This window comes from the organism of the source record quoted next, unplaced genomic scaffold (genome assembly GCF_019419815.1).
Source record: "Pyrus x bretschneideri cultivar Hongxiangsu unplaced genomic scaffold, Pyrus_bretschneideri_v1 Contig6, whole genome shotgun sequence".
In the NCBI taxonomy this organism is placed as follows: Eukaryota; Viridiplantae; Streptophyta; class Magnoliopsida; order Rosales; family Rosaceae; genus Pyrus; species Pyrus x bretschneideri.
The window spans coordinates 576,372-591,578 of NW_025999798.1; the positions used below are offsets into that span (position 1 = coordinate 576,372).

General features: G+C 37.4%; 4 protein-coding genes across 4 annotated transcripts; 2 read left to right on the forward strand and 2 right to left on the reverse strand.

The window, feature by feature from the left end:
• Window positions 1–598: 598 nt before the first annotated feature.
• Window positions 599–4,287, reverse strand: LOC103929205. Its single transcript, XM_009338361.3, has 11 exons — window positions 3,902–4,287; window positions 3,729–3,815; window positions 3,378–3,542; window positions 3,157–3,245; window positions 2,692–2,780; window positions 2,490–2,593; window positions 2,300–2,399; window positions 2,150–2,225; window positions 1,920–2,037; window positions 1,187–1,718; window positions 599–911 (listed from the first exon to the last, which is right to left on the reverse strand). The coding sequence occupies exons 1-11, from the start codon at window positions 4,152–4,154 to the stop codon at window positions 815–817; spliced, it is 1,710 nt and encodes a 569-aa protein (XP_009336636.1). The 5' UTR covers window positions 4,155–4,287; the 3' UTR covers window positions 599–814.
• Window positions 4,288–4,827: 540 nt separating this feature from the next.
• On the reverse strand, window positions 4,828–6,767 carry LOC103929206 (probable transmembrane ascorbate ferrireductase 4). The gene is made up of 4 exons (XM_009338362.3): window positions 6,465–6,767; window positions 6,290–6,341; window positions 5,846–6,042; window positions 4,828–5,315 (listed from the first exon to the last, which is right to left on the reverse strand). Exons 1-4 carry the CDS (start codon window positions 6,618–6,620, stop codon window positions 4,986–4,988), a joined length of 735 nt encoding a protein of 244 aa, XP_009336637.1. The 5' UTR covers window positions 6,621–6,767; the 3' UTR covers window positions 4,828–4,985.
• Window positions 6,768–11,128: 4,361 nt separating this feature from the next.
• Window positions 11,129–13,234, forward strand: LOC103929207 (clavaminate synthase-like protein At3g21360). The gene is made up of 3 exons (XM_009338363.3): window positions 11,129–11,874; window positions 12,391–12,644; window positions 12,733–13,234. The coding sequence occupies exons 1-3, from the start codon at window positions 11,509–11,511 to the stop codon at window positions 13,076–13,078; spliced, it is 966 nt and encodes a 321-aa protein (XP_009336638.1). The 5' UTR covers window positions 11,129–11,508; the 3' UTR covers window positions 13,079–13,234.
• A 378-nt stretch (window positions 13,235–13,612) lies between these two features.
• LOC125471344 lies at window positions 13,613–14,600 on the forward strand. The gene is made up of 2 exons (XM_048571659.1): window positions 13,613–13,746; window positions 14,252–14,600. Exons 1-2 carry the CDS (start codon window positions 13,613–13,615, stop codon window positions 14,598–14,600), a joined length of 483 nt encoding a protein of 160 aa, XP_048427616.1.
• The last annotated feature ends 607 nt before the right edge of the window (window positions 14,601–15,207 follow it).

Sequence of the window (15,207 nt, forward strand, 5' to 3'; positions counted from 1 at the left end):
AAAAACCCAGTGCATACTAGAAGATTTTCAAGATACAACTAGAATATGCATTTTCAACAGATGAAATACGAACTGTGGTCACTTCCAGTCGATAAATAATTAGATGAAAAGGTCAAAAAACATCTACATTTGGAGGTGGGTAAAAAAGAATACCATCTAGGCTTCAGCTGTGGGATTTTTCACCGGAGAGACACTGCAGTAAATTGCAGTAACTTTTTGACCGGCTTTGCGTTTCTACTTTTGTCCTCAGAAAACGGCTGACTGAATTTTGACCGACGCATGTGAGTGGATTTACCGCTTTACCCCATCAGGATGTGGCTGTAATTTTCCATTCCATAGTGATGCTGTTTCGAAATTACGGGTCCGGTTGCGTTTGTTTATCCAAAAAACACTTCTGTTAATAAAAGCTTTTGTTAGAAGTGCTTCTAGTAGATACATTTTCATAAGCATTTTTGCTTGAAGCACTTGAATTGGTGTTTCTATGACCCAAAAAGCAGTACTTTTAAGCTGCCCAATGGAGAAAGAGAAAGGAAAAAAACTGAGTTGCATGAAACATCACTTCAAGAGCTTCCATATCACATTTGCATTACACATTCCGTGAAAGAAAAGACTCGATCCTCATCTCTTCGATTGCTAACTTTTGTCGATACATAAGATGCTATACTTTATGCACAAATCTTTAACATTGCTCATGCCAATGGCATTCTGCATTCGAAATTGTACAAGCCTACACAGAATAACAATCAGAACTTCCTTGTGCATTGCTCCACTCGTGACCTTAAAAAAAACAAGGATTAAAAATCTCTGCATCGCGTCAAGGGGCCTGGTTATCCCATTTCCACCTTTGTCCTACCTCCCCGAGCACCTTGGCACGAGCTTGGCTTTTTCTTGCTTCATCCTCTAGCCAAGATCTGCATCATTGTGCAAAATTATTAGAATCATATATAAATATATCCATGCCATTTCATTAAAAGATTAAAGTTTTCGGTCTTGGATGAAGCTTCATGACAATGTCCTGTTGTATTTAACAGAAAAGTTATAGCTAATTTATGCAAAACATGCTTTAGAAAGAAAAGGTCAAGAGCCATAAAGTTAACCTAAACTCGAAATGTTACATTTTAACACCCACTCTAGTAATATGTGTCTATGCATTATTAACAATAATTGCAGTGATGATGAGTGATACCTAAGAATCCGAATAGCTTCTATCTCAGCTTCAAGTATAGATTTCGTATCAAGCATACTTTCCTGCTTCGTCTCTAAATCGTTGAGCGTGTCCTGCAAATCACACTTCTCAGCAACATAAGTAGACCTCTCGGACGCAAGCTTTTCTGACATCTCATTGACCTCTTCCTTGAGACTGAGAAGTAAATGCCTCTGAGAGTCCATAGCTGCCTTCTCCTTTAACATCTCAGCAAAATTCTTTTCTTGGAAAATTTTCTCCTGTTCCAAATCCTGAAGGGCAGCAAGATAAGCATTCTCCACCTCAAGACCATGTGCTTTCTCTGCATTCATTTTCTCATCCCAAAACTTTTGTATGTCTTCCCTGTCGAGCAATTCTGACCTGATAACTTCCATCTCAGCCTTTCTTGCAGAATTTTCAGCTTTTATTCTCAACAATTCAGAAGCAACTGATTCCGCGATCCTGCCACTTGTCAACGCCACTGCTGCTTGTGCTTTTGTTGAAGGTTTGTTTGGCTGAAGCCGCTTGCACTGTCCTGCAAGATAATATGCCATGGCGTTCTTAGAATAAACCTCATACCATACATAGAAAAACATAAACATTCATATATGAGCCTACATATCCGCTTGTTAGTTTTCAAAGTGTGGAAACACAAGTTATTCATCAAATTTGTGTTGATGTGTGAACGGTTGGAAGTTTTAAATTACTTTAGAGTAGACATGGAAACTGGGAATACCAAAAACTTTTCTGAGTATGCTACTTTCCTCTGTCAGCATGTCAATATATAGTCCTGCTGGTGCATCTGAACTTATCCCTTTCACATCCATAAAACCTACTGTTGTTGTGGTTGATATCTGGACTGTAAATAAGTCAGATTTCAAACCAATGACTTAGGAGGCATGGTTTACTCTTGGGGAAAAATCAGAAAAATCACGGATTGATGATTATGTTTGTGGTCTTCCTTACCTTCTCTATTACTCCTGGCAAAAAGTCATACTCTAAATGGGCTTTCCAATCAATTAGATCTTGTCGAGAGATAAACCTGCAGCACCGTGTACTATTTGAGTATAAAAGGAAACTCAAGATATTAAGAAAAACATCAAACATACTTTCTACCTCTCAGGTGAAAAATTGATATTTCCATAGCCATTTAGACCGTCATAACTGGAGCTCTTCTGTGATAACTTGCTAGGAATGACACCAGCCTCCGCAAGAGCTTAGGGACAGGATGCAGAAGCAAAGATTAAAATACAATCTTTATGGACCAAATACCAATCAAATTGCAGATAAAAGAATCAATCCTCACCTTGAATGGACCCAAAATCTGGGTCTTCAACACACACATCATCAAATGCAGAAATTATGGATCCAGCAAGTGAAACTGATGGGATAAGCAGGTGCTTTGCATTCCTATAAAGTTAATTAAAAATATCTAAGGAAAGACCATCCTGAAGATATAATCAAAAAATATATAATTTATTTCAAGGTGTGTACGTATAAATTAGTACCTTTCCAATGATGAGTTTAATTGAACTAGCCATCTTGCATATTCCCTTCTAGTACACAACTCATCAGCCTTGACATCATTTTCAATGATCTGTGTACCTTAATTACAGTTGAGAAATTCATGCTCAGAACTCGACCCAGAGCTTCAGTCATATAAGAACACTAAATGTACAGACAAGAACATGTCACAAGTCCAAAATTTCAAGACTGTAAAACGTCACTAATAGTAAGTACATAAATCCTACATTAAAAAAAACAGATTGAAAGTTCCATGGGGATTCAAAATTATATTTAAAAATTTTGTTCCAGAAACTTGCAATCAGTGAGCATGCCACCCAAATCTCAGAACCAGTTTAGTCAGTAAGCTTATGTCTTTAGTCCTTACTTCTAAAATGCAGATAAGACATAAATATCAGCATCTTAAAAGACCCAATAAAGATTTGACAGCACTCAATAAAGAAGTAAACCTTCAGTTTCTTCAAAACTGCTAGAGCTTCCTGTTGAGTAGAATCCACAGCAACAGGGATTATAATGCGTTCAAGCTTCTCCACATATGCTGAATTAAAAAAAAGAAGATACGTAAGAAAACCTCTGCGAATTCATCAGTATAAAGACAATTTAGACATAAAAATAAAATAAAATAATAGGGTATTTCTTAATACCTTAAGAAATGTTCAATTTAATGTACCTGAAGTAACATTGTCGCTATCAACAACAGGTACAGTCCCTGGACTTGCCTCAGGGACCGCGGCATCCTCATCCAATGCTACTTGGTTAGCAGATTCAGTATCAGATCCCTGACTCAATATCCCGTGAAAAGAATGCAATGGACTCGTAATTTGAAACTTAAAACCTACAAAAATAGAACAATGTAGTACGCCCAACACACAATTTAGCAAATGCCCGACCATACAAAACCACTAGAGCTGTTATCCTAAAATAAAGTAACCAAATCAACCCAGTTGGAACAGCAATTCACTACAAAGGAAACTTAATCACTAGTAACCCATCAAAAGAGCCAATAAGTGAAAATGCAGACCTCTTTTCGACCGCGAAAAGTGAGAAATGGCGGCAACTATTACCGCCAGTGAAGCCCCAATGCCCACAATCACAAATTTAGGTAACCCTGCAACAACCAACAAATTAAAACAAAAGTCTTAAACTTTTATGTGAGGTTGTGCGAAATTCATTAAATTCATGATTAATTCAGACCTGGACTTCTGCGGGGAAGCGGAGAATCGACAATTTCCCAACCGCCATAGTCGCCGTCGGCGGATTGGTCCGATGGGAACCATGAAATGTCGAGGTTTCGCTGGGCGAGCGAAGCAGAGAGGCGCAGTCTGGGCCTTGTGGATTTGGGTTTCAAGAGAATTAGGGTCGGGGAGAGAGTACGGCGTCGTATAAGTAAGGAAGTGTATGAGGGAAGGAAGATGGAGGAAGAAGGAGGTGCACAAGAGGAGCACATGATTATTGATAGCTGAACGAGATTTGGGGATTAGGGTTTTGAATTTGCGGTGGGAGGTGAGAAATGATGAAGCTTTGTAATTGCAGAGAGAGAGAGAGAGAGAGAGAGAGTGTGTATTTGGGGTCGGAGAGTGGGAGGTGGGAAGTAGGAGGTGGCAGTGGAATCTGTTTATTTGGTGCACCCAATTTATGTATATCTAATCACGTCGTCCGTAACGCAGTTTTTACACAAATATAGCACAAGCATTTGGCCTGTCTAATTTAAGTTGTTGACCAGGTCATCTGTAACGCAGTTTTCACAAAAATATAACACAAATATTTGGTTTAGCAGTGCCTATCGAAGTTTTTCTCATTAATTAGTTGCTACAAGACCAACCTAGTATTAGTCGCCATTGAACTCGTGATTGATTCATAGGCATTGATGTAATTGGACTTTAATGTTGATGCACGATTAATTTTAGCAACCCTCATAGTATGGAGACGAACTTCACATTGGTCTTTTTTTTTTTTTTTTTGGCTTAGGACTGAAGTGAATGATTTTTTTCATAAGATTGAAATGGATAAATTTTTCTAATAAGTAATCCATCTTCTGCCACAATTCTTTCATTTCTTCTTTCTACTAACTTCGAACGATAGTGAGTTATCCAATTCAGTTTAATCCTTGACACCGAGACTGAAAATGTTTTGTCAACTGGGTTAATTCATACACCAACTTGGATCAAACATTTACCATCACCAACAAAATAACATTTACAGAGTAAAAAACACAAACCAAGATTGCATCGTTGCAAAGATCACTAGATGAGTTTAAAAAAAAAAAAAAAAAAAATGATTAAGAAGACATGGACTTTTTGCTGTCTGATGAGTAAATGAGTTTACTTTGAAGAGCTTGGTATTTAGGCGACGCTGCAGCCAAAATTACAAAGCCGCTGACCATTGCCAGCCCCAGTCCCAAACTATTCACAACCATCGACTCGGTACAGTGTTTAGACACATTCCTCTTCGTTTGTAAGAATGTCAACTTCTCCAAAAGCCCCGTTTCTGCAGTTGCCACGGCCAGACCGTACGTGTAGAGTCCAAGGAAGATGTGCCACGGCAACACCCTTAGCCTCACCGAGCGCACTTCCCCTCGATGCCAGAAGCTCAGGAACCCCATCAACCACTGCAAATTGGAAATCTAATAAGTTTTACACTCGGAGCATGAACAAGTATTGAGCTTATTAACCACGGCAACAGTAAGGTCGAGGGATGTTTGTGGCTACTTCTAAGATGAGCAACACTTCTGTTTATAACTGCGTCAAAATTTTTATTAAAAATTCAAGTGCTTCACGACATAGCACCTCTATAAAGCACTTTTATTATCCAAAAACATTTTAGCACCTCCATAAAGCGCATGTAGTACATTTTTGGGTTGTATTAATAATTGCTTTCCTCTGGCCCGTTTGATAAATTATTTCACTGATATGATTGAGGGTTGATGCTACTATACAGTCAAGATGGCCTACAAGCTTACTAAAACTCCAAATCTGTAATTATCCTAAAATATAATATTGCTTTTGTGATTAAACCGCTATGTTAACGTCCCTGTTACATGTAAGTTTCTGGAAGAAGTGTCAAAACACCAATGTAGTTTCCCATAAATCAAATAATTGCATCAAATATGAGTTAAATTTAGAAGTATGAAGAATTTACCTGAGCTCCAAACAAGAGGATGCAGATCAACCCCATCCAAGAATGCAAACTATAGAAATTAGCCACAATGCCTTTCTGCCCTTGAAATTTAGTCCAAATCCCAACTATCCCAGAAGCCAAAGCCATGCCTTGAAGACACAAATGCACTGATTTCTTCAAACTCCTTGAACCAGGCAACCACCTATGGATCAAAATTGCTGCAGAAAATATAACAAAAATAAAAATAAAAAATATTCAAAACCCAACTCATACCGATGGGAAATGATTTCCATACACATTTCCCGTTTATTTCTGTCCGTTGATTCTTCTTTGATTCTTTCAATCGAAAGACCAGAGATAAACACGTTCGCAAAACGGAGAAAATGGGCGTGTGGAAATCACTCCTCTTATCAATTAAAGGGTTTGCTTCAATTTTTAAACATGTTGCTAAAAAACTTCCATTACCCTCTCCACTAATGAGAATAAACCCAATGACCATGAACAGAGGATGAAGAGCCTGCAAAAACAACAACCACCCTTTTCAAATTTTTTAGCTTCAAGAAATGATCAATTGAGATATTATCTGGGTTTTGAGAGTAAATTAAGAGGTGTGAATAGAAAGAGCGGAGAGGGTTCATACTGAATAGATGAGGGCTTGGTGTTCTTGTGGGGAAGAGTGAGGAAGGAAGCTGGATTTGAAGTAGAAAGCCCAGAAAATGACCAGAGCTGCAACTGCAAGCCCTGAGATTCTGGCAAAGAAGAGGAGTGGAACTAGTGAAGGTGTGACTGTCGCCATGGATTTGATACTTGCAGCTCCAACACTCTGAGAGCGAGAGTTCAGTGCACCGACAGCTGAAGTCTAGATCTAGTTTGGTAAAATAATACCAGGCACTTGCGTAAAGTTGCTTTCTTTCTCTAATTCTTTATGCGGAAAACACAGATGCTTTCACTCGAAGACTGTCCCACTGCATGTTCTTTTTAATGAAAATCAATTAAAATAGTTTGAAATTTTTGAATTTTAACAATAAAAATAAAATAAAAAATAAAATAAACAGTATTAGTATTGATTTTTTCATGTAAAAATATAATTTTTCGTTAAAATAAACAGTACTGAAAGTTTTTTTTGTTAAAATTTCCTTCTTTTTTGTTTTTTATGCAATTTCTGTTTGGATAATGCTTGTATTCTCCCATGCAGAATTTCTTTGTTTCACATTATTATTAAATGATGGAACAAGAAGGTTTCACCGTGAAAAAATACAAGCATCATCTTTTATGTTTTCATTTCGTGTATCAAGTTATTCTATTTCGTCAAGTTGGTTGAAAAAAAATTGATAATTTGACACTTACAGAATTAGAGCCATAACAAAGAAAAATGCCAAGATTCAAGCAAACTTGACGAATTAGAACCATCACAGAGTTGCAAGATCTGTTTTTGTGAATTTGTTACACTATTATTTACAATTTTTGCTACATTGATTAAACCTAATTTCTAATCTATGTGCTTTTATTTTGTGTCTCGTGTTACTCCATTAATTAAAATTTTATTCATTTTCAATTTTTGATCAAGATCCTTGGGTTTTAATAAACATTATTAATTATTTCAATAATAAAATATTTTTTTATTTCTAATATATTCATTTAGTGTTAGAAATTTTACATTTGGTATATTTATATTTATGGCTAAATTTTTTATCATATATTTTTAGGGAAGTGTTATTGAAACTCCAAAAATCACATTCTACACTCCTCACAAGTGTATTTTTCTTTCCTAATATAGAAAGTTTGGAGTGTATAATGAGATTTTTGAGTGCTAATAACAATTCCCTATTTTTATTATTAGTTTGTACCTATTTTTAATTTGCAACCTTTTTTTTATTTTTATCAATTTTCTTTTCAGTTTTAATTTGTACCCATATATATATATATATATATATATATATTGTGCCCATATTTTTTAAAGTTTTATTTGTATTTGTACCCATATTTTTTAATTTATTCCTTTTTTAATTTTGCTAAATGTACACATGCTAATTATATGTATTTATTTTATGTTTTAAAATATATCGGTAGTTATTTTTTAAAATATGTTAGTAATTATGTGGGTATGTTATTTGTAACATCCCACATCATCCAAGGGAGTGGATCATGTAAGCCTTATATGTATATTCTCATCTCTACCTAGCACGAGGCCTTTTGGGAGTTCATTGGCTTCGGGTTCCATCGGAACTCCGAAGTTAAGCGAGTTCACGCGAGAGCAATCCCAAGATGGGTGATCCACTGGGAAGTTCTTGTGTGAGTTCCTAGAAACAAAACCGTGAGGGCGTGGTCGGGGCCCAAAGCGAACAATATCGTACTACGGTGGGTCTAGCCTGGGATGTGACAATTTGGTATCAGAGCCAATCTCTGCCCAAGTGTACCGACAAGGACGTCGGGCCCCTAAGGGGGTGGATTATAACATCCCACATCGCCTAGGGGAGTAGATCATGTAAGCCTTATATATATATATATATATATATATATATATTCTCATTTCTATCTAGCACGAGGCCTTTTGGGAGCTCATTAGCTTCAGGTTCCATCCGAACTCCGAAGTTAAGGGAGTTTGCACAAGAGCAATCACACTACATACCGGGCTCGACTCCATCGTAGCACGATATTGTCTGCTTTGGGCCCCGACCACGCCCACACGCTAAAGCTTACAGGATCCACTCCCCTGGGCGATGTGGGATGTTACAATCCACCCCCTTAGGGGCCCGACATCCTCGTCGGTACACTTGGCCAGGGATTGACTCCAATACCAAATTGTCACATCCCCGCCTGGGCCACTCGTAGCATGATATTGTCTGCTTTAGGCCTCGACCATTCCCTCACGGTTTTGTTTCTAGGAACTCACACGAGAACTTCCCAGTAAGTCACCCATCCTGAGATTGCTCTCGCGCAAACTCACTTAACTTCGAAGTTCCGATGGAACCCGAATCCAGTGAGCTCCCAAAAGACCTCGTGCTAGGTAGAGATGAGAATATACATATAAGGTTTACAGGATCCACTCTTCTGGGCGATGTGAGATGTTACAATCCACCCCCCTTAGGGGTCCGATGTCCTCGTCGACACACTCAGCTAGGGATTGGCTTTGATACCAAACTGAAACACCTCGACCAAAATCAAGGCGTGACAGCCATCACGCCTTGATTTTGGTTGGGGTGTGTCATTATTTTCTTACTATAATTTTGTGAAGAACAATATTACTCTAATATTTATTTTTAAGTATTTATTATATTTTAAAATATTATTTGAAGTTGTTTAAATTTTGTAATTTGTGGGACATTAAATGAATTAATGCATGAATTAAATCTCTTAAATGATGTTAAGGACCTCGATCAAAATATTTAAACAAATAAAACTTCAGTCTAACAATTAAATTGATTAAGGACCGAAACCAAAATAACCCTTTAATAAATTACATTTGTGTATTTATTACGCTATTATTTACAGATAAAAAATAGTTTCTTACAAATAAAGCAAGAAGCGTCTAACAAATTCTTTGTTTAGATTTTAAATTCTGGTTTCAACTTTAAATAGGATGCTTTGTGTTTTGTCACGTGCCTCGTGTTGTAATTTTGTGAGATTATAAAGTAATTAAGTTAATCTGTGGATGCCATGTGTCAGTTTTCTGTAAACATTGAGTGTTTGCCATTTTGTGCGCGCATGACGCATAAGTTTTAAGGTGTGATATCCACACACTTATTTACACTACTCACACTTTTTTAATTTTTAGCTTTCAGATTGAATGAATAAAAAAAAAATCAAATAATAAAAATTAATAAAAAGTAAGTGAAAATAAAAAAAAATAATGTGGATAGCACACCCCCTAATTTTTCCTTGGCCCTGGATTTTTGTAGAGCTGCTGCCTAAGGACTTTGTCCATGTCAATGGGATGTTAATTAAAAATTTAAATACACTTTCTTAATGTGGTTTTTTAATCATTTATATGTGTTTGCTAGTTTGTCTATTGATGATATAAGAATATTCAGTGTATATATGGGGGGGCTTTAAGAACAAGATCCTTTTCGGATCTTCGTGTCTGAAGTCAACAGATTTAGAGATTTGGACTTTTAAATCTTGCAGTCTTTATTGGTACCAAGATGCACGGTGCTTTGATTTTTCAGAATAAGAAGAATGGAGAAAATGCTTCGAGCCAATGTTCGAGTACCAAGCACCATGGTGTTGAAGTAATTCATGTCATACTTTGAGGAAAAGCTTGAACGACCTTCAACAAAATAGTATATGTACTTGGAATCAACAAAGGTGGGTGGGTAGGTAGCCCATTTCACTGGCTCACCCCACATAAACCAAAAGTCTGAATCTCTCATTCTTTTTGTTCAACGACTTAGATCTCTAAGTCCTTAAATTCCTTACACATAGATGAAAAAGAGGATCGGGACTCACAAAGATAAAAAAAAAAAAAAAAAGGTAGCATATATCTATATGGCCTACAAAATTGCCAAGTGGAGCATGGGCAGATTTGAAATGCCCCGCGACCAGAAAAGCTTGAAATGTAAGAGCTGGACGGCCGGCTTGATTACATCCTTGTATGCGGACGTAGAGGCAGTGTAGAATTTGAAGCAGAAAAAAAAAGAGGAGAATTTGTCAACTTGTGTTTGGGTTAAGCACTTTGCTTTGTCCATAACGTTATGGAAACGAAAGGAGGTATCAAAATACTCACTCGTACGGGTATACCAAGGCCTTCAGAGATTCCAACAATGGAACGGCAAATCGCAAATTAGATCAAGGTAACTCGAAAGCTCTTTCTGAGATGGCAAACAAAGATTTGTCAGTCTGCTAGCTGTTGCATAAGAAAGATCAAGTACTTTATTAGGGCTGTTATCTGTGCTTTTTTTGTTTTACTGTATGGTTTTTTACTTATCGACTTCTCGGAGTTTGATGGCCGATAACCTTTGTTAACCCTAGCTAGCATACAACCTTGATTTGTAGTAACATGCCAACTAAAGAAAAGGACACTATTCGGCATTTTATATATGCGGAGTCATTCTTACTTGCATGCGAATCTATATCCAATACATATTACCACAGTGATTAAAAGTATGTTTGAGATTGCTTCTAAAAGAGGCTAAAATTACTTTCAAACAACTAAAAATATTTCAAAATTTGGGCGAAAAAACTTAAAAGTGTATTCGTATCGTAGAAGCGCTTTCTAAGTGCTCTTTAGGAAACACTTGGAGTTTTACTAAAATTTGTGGCACAAACAGTCCCAAACGACCCCTAACTCGTTAAATTGATGAACTGTGATATGGCCAAAGTATTTTCCATTGTACAATCAATTTATGTTATACAGCTGGTCTTTACTCTGCATAAAGTATCTATATGCCTTGCTAGGCGCCCTATACAGTATTTTTCTGTATATTATATTGTGTTTGGTGGTGACTGACATAGTAATCATCATTCATTTTTTTGTAACTTCTAGTCTCAAATTTGAGGTACCTGCGAACAAAACCAATAAAAAAAGAATTATTGCGTCGTATTTAACAAGCAAAATGACATACAAAACATCTAAAATCAGCCGGTGAGAACCATATCCCAACCACTATATATAACCCCTTCGAATCTAAACACCAACACGCCCATAAACAAATAGCAAGTTAGAGAGAGAGAGAGAGAGAGAGATTATGGAGCCCTTCACCAAAGACTTCAAAGTAGGAGAGTGCGAAGGCCAGAAGGTGGTGCATGGTGAGACCATGCCACTGGTGCTGCAGCCTCCAGCACCCGAAAACAACGATGTGGAGTCACTTATTTTGGCTCTTCAGAAGAACAAGGACTGGTTTGATCAGATGCTTGTCAAGAACAGCGCTATCCTTCTCCGAGGTTTCAATGTGCAGAACGCTGAGGAGTTCAACGACATCATAGAAACCTTCGGTTGGGATGATATTCGCTATGTAGGACCGGCGCCAAGAACTCATGTGCACAAGCGAGTTTGGACTGCAAATGAAGGACCTCTCTCAGAGTTCATATACTATCACCATGAGATGGTCTTGGTAAGTGCATATATATACTATCACCATGAAAAATCACCTTATTTCTAGGGACATAGGTTGTCAAAAATATTGGAGAAGTCTCCTGGCAGTTTCATTCCTGTTTTCTTAGGTGACAAGGCTCGGCCTAGAATGTTTGTTTCTTGCAACCGAAAAACAAAAGACCGCGTTTTTGTTGCTTTAGGATCGGAGAAAGGTATCGAATTCATCGCTAGGAAGTGTGAAATTGATCATGTTTTCTGCGAACATATGCTGTGTCAGTTGCTTCCCTCCCCTGCACCAAAGCACAGAGAGATTAATAAGTTAATTAACTGTCATATATCTTGATTTAAGCAAACATTTTTTACTTGAATTTTTTAAGCCAAGTCAAAACATGGACTCATTCCAACCTTAGTATGTTCCCTGCAAACATGTACCGATGACTCTTGTATCGTAAACTAAAATTCGAAGAGTTGACTCTCTATATTCTAATTAATTAACCCCAATTGACTGTGTCTTAACTAATTAATTAACCTGCAGATTAAGGAATATCCCAAAAAGGTCATCCTATTCTGTGAGATACCTCCACCAGAAGGCGGGCAGACCCCATTTGTTCCGAGCTTCCGAGTGACGGAGAGGATGCTGGAGGAGTTCCCGGAAGCTGTAGAAGAATTGGATGCAAGTGGCTTGAAATACACCTTCACAGCACCAAGTAAGAACAGCACAGGTTCTATGAGGGGCAGGGGTTGGGAGGATACTTTTGCCACATCAGACCGTGCAGAAGCTGAAAAAAAGTAATACATTCATATTTTAGTCCATTATATAATGTGTCGACATCATTGCCACCAGCTAAAATGGACAATGTTTGTTTACTTGTGGCAGGGCTAATGCTTTAGGCATGGACGTCGAGTGGCTAGCAGATGGGGGAATCAAGACGATATTAGGACCGAGGTCGCTGACGAAGGTGTTTGAAGGAAGAAAAGGGAGGAGAATGTGGTTCAACACGATGGTTGGCATGCATGGGAAGGAGAACAGCTCGGCCCTGATGGCGGACGGGACCGAGATTCCGGCAGAGCTGGTGAACAGATGTGAGCAGATAATCGAAGAAGAAAGCATCCAGTTTAAGTGGGAGAAGGGTGATGTTCTCTTCCTTGATAACCTGGCTTTGCTTCATGGAAGAAGGCCTTCTCTTGCTCCCAGAAGAGTCTTGGTTGCCACATGCAAGTAGAACAACCATCGATCTCATGATATGATTACCACAGTATCTTCTACTTTCATCAAAGCTGTATGCAACTATGCATGCTATGCATTTACGAATAAGCTACTCGATATCGGAGTCATTAAAGTACGTATACGTAATAAGATCTCAATTTGTGATTTCAAATTCAATTTGGTGAACTTGAAAGGCATATAGCGAATATGATATGCAATTAATTGGGAAAGAAATAAACAATTAAATTGTGTGTGCATTCCCTATATCATATCTCAAACTCTTATTTTCACGAGAACATGTGAAACTCTTTCATTTTCACAGCACATAACCTTGTTTAAAAATCACAAGCTTACGGCGCGAGACATAACATAAGTATAAGGCTAGGGAGACGTTTTTTATTGCATGGTCATTCAACATTACGAGAGAGAGAAATACATAATTATATACGTACACATATACATTCGGTAAGTTTTAGAGTAGATAAAGAGGGGAGAATTCCATGAAATTTTTGAAATTTGTATATAAATTGGACAAAAATAGTTACAAGAGATGAAACTACAAGTGCCTTCTTCTCCTTCTCTTTCAAACTCAGCTTATTCTTTGGCAATCAGCGTCTCACTTGCCCGTTTTCCGAAATCATCTTCAGAGTCCGCCAAAGGCGGATCCACAGAGGGATCTGGGAGGTCTTAGGACCCCTCAGCGATCCTAAAATGCTGCTAGAAATTTTCCAGGGGACCCCTCAACGAGAACATAGCGGGGCTAGGGGGGAGAAGAAAGAAAACATGGTTTTTTAAAAAGTTGGTCCAAAATGCCATGTTTAGGCCAATTTGTTTAATTTAATTTAATTTTTGTTAAAAACTAATGAGACAAACGGTGCCGTTTGTCAATTGTCCCTGATTCCATATGCCTAGCCTCACATGGGCCATCTTTCCCAAGAGTCCCTTTCCTTTCCCCCGTTCCGTTCCTCTGCTTTTCCCCCTAATCCCCATCTTTCTTATATTTACCCAAAACCCTAAATTTCTAATCCCATCCAATCTCATTTTATAATTACATTACTCCAAGAAAGACCAATCGTCATCATTACAAAGTGGAGCTCTTTTTTGAGGTCATTGATTTCCAACTTACAGAATTAGATGATCGCTTCGATAAAAGTAATACCGAATTGCTTATTTGCTTGGCATGTTTAAGTCCAAATGATTCATTTGTAGCTTTTGATAAAGAGAAGCTTGTTCGCCTTGCTCAAATGTATCCTGAAGATTTCACAGATCGAGAGAGATCGGTACTTCAAGATCAACTTGATATTTACATTCATTTTGTGCGTTCTGATAATGATTTTTCTCAATTGCGGAGGATTAATGAGCTTGCTAAGAAAATAGTGGATAAAGGGTTGCATCGAACATTTGCATATGTATATTTGCTTGTTCAGTTGGCTTTGGTTTTATCGGTTGCAACTGCTTCAGTGGAGAGGGCATTTTCCGCTATGAATATCATTAAGGATCCACTTTGCAACAAAATGAGAGATCAATGGTTTGAGTGACAGCTTAGTTGTTTACATTAAAAAATATGTTTTTTCATGTATTGGTAATGAAGCTATCATGAAACATTTTCAGACTATGAAACCTCGTCGTGGACGTTTGAATTAGGATTTTATAGCTTGTAATGTTGTTTTGCACATGATTTTTGAATGAAATGTATTATATTTAACTTTTCAATGTTATTTTTATTTATAAATTTTTTGAACTTTTTTATTGGGACCAAAGTTTAAAATCCTGGATCTGCCAATGAAGTCTGCACCTCTGGGTTTATCAGCCTTCTTCCTTGTCAGCCATTGCTAATATGTAATCCAAGTCTCTGGTGGCGGTATAAGATGATGCTGCTTTCGGAATGTTGTAGTTTAATAATTCACTTCTACCACCACTTTTGAAGACTTGTGGAAGAGCCTATAAGAAACCTTAAATTCAAGTAGAATCCTTACAGCAACATTTTCAAATAATTTAAATTACATTGTTGTAAAATATTTTTGTAAATATTCAACAAAAAAAAATAAAAATAAATTCATACATCAATTTTTATTTCTTCGCAAAAAACATAACTAGAATGACTTCATTATTGGCTTATGTCATGACATGTGTCATAGCTTATGG

What these genes read in the sequence shown, in the direction of transcription:
- LOC103929207 (XM_009338363.3), top strand. Translation starts at nt 11,509, where the DNA reads ATGGAGCCCTTCACCAAAGACTTCAAAGTAGGAGAGTGCGAAGGCCAG. An exon ending in ATCACCATGAGATGGTCTTG is followed by an intron (nt 11,875 to 12,390) that starts GTAAGTGCATAT and finishes ATTAACCTGCAG; the next exon opens with ATTAAGGAATATCCCAAAAA. An exon ending in CGTGCAGAAGCTGAAAAAAA is followed by an intron (nt 12,645 to 12,732) that starts GTAATACATTCA and finishes TACTTGTGGCAG; the next exon opens with GGCTAATGCTTTAGGCATGG.
- LOC103929206 (XM_009338362.3), bottom strand. Translation starts at nt 6,620, where the DNA reads ATGGCGACAGTCACACCTTCACTAGTTCCACTCCTCTTCTTTGCCAGA. An exon ending in TATTCTCATTAGTGGAGAGG is followed by an intron (nt 6,043 to 6,289) that starts GTAATGGAAGTT and finishes TATTTTCTGCAG; the next exon opens with CAATTTTGATCCATAGGTGG. An exon ending in TCCTCTTGTTTGGAGCTCAG is followed by an intron (nt 5,316 to 5,845) that starts GTAAATTCTTCA and finishes TCCAATTTGCAG; the next exon opens with TGGTTGATGGGGTTCCTGAG.
- LOC125471344 (XM_048571659.1), top strand. Translation starts at nt 13,613, where the DNA reads ATGAAACTACAAGTGCCTTCTTCTCCTTCTCTTTCAAACTCAGCTTAT. An exon ending in TCCACAGAGGGATCTGGGAG is followed by an intron (nt 13,747 to 14,251) that starts GTCTTAGGACCC and finishes GGCATGTTTAAG; the next exon opens with TCCAAATGATTCATTTGTAG.
- LOC103929205 (XM_009338361.3), bottom strand. Translation starts at nt 4,154, where the DNA reads ATGTGCTCCTCTTGTGCACCTCCTTCTTCCTCCATCTTCCTTCCCTCA. An exon ending in TGCCAGGAGTAATAGAGAAG is followed by an intron (nt 2,038 to 2,149) that starts GTAAGGAAGACC and finishes TTTACAGTCCAG; the next exon opens with ATATCAACCACAACAACAGT. An exon ending in GAAGCTATTCGGATTCTTAG is followed by an intron (nt 912 to 1,186) that starts GTATCACTCATC and finishes ACAATGATGCAG; the next exon opens with ATCTTGGCTAGAGGATGAAG.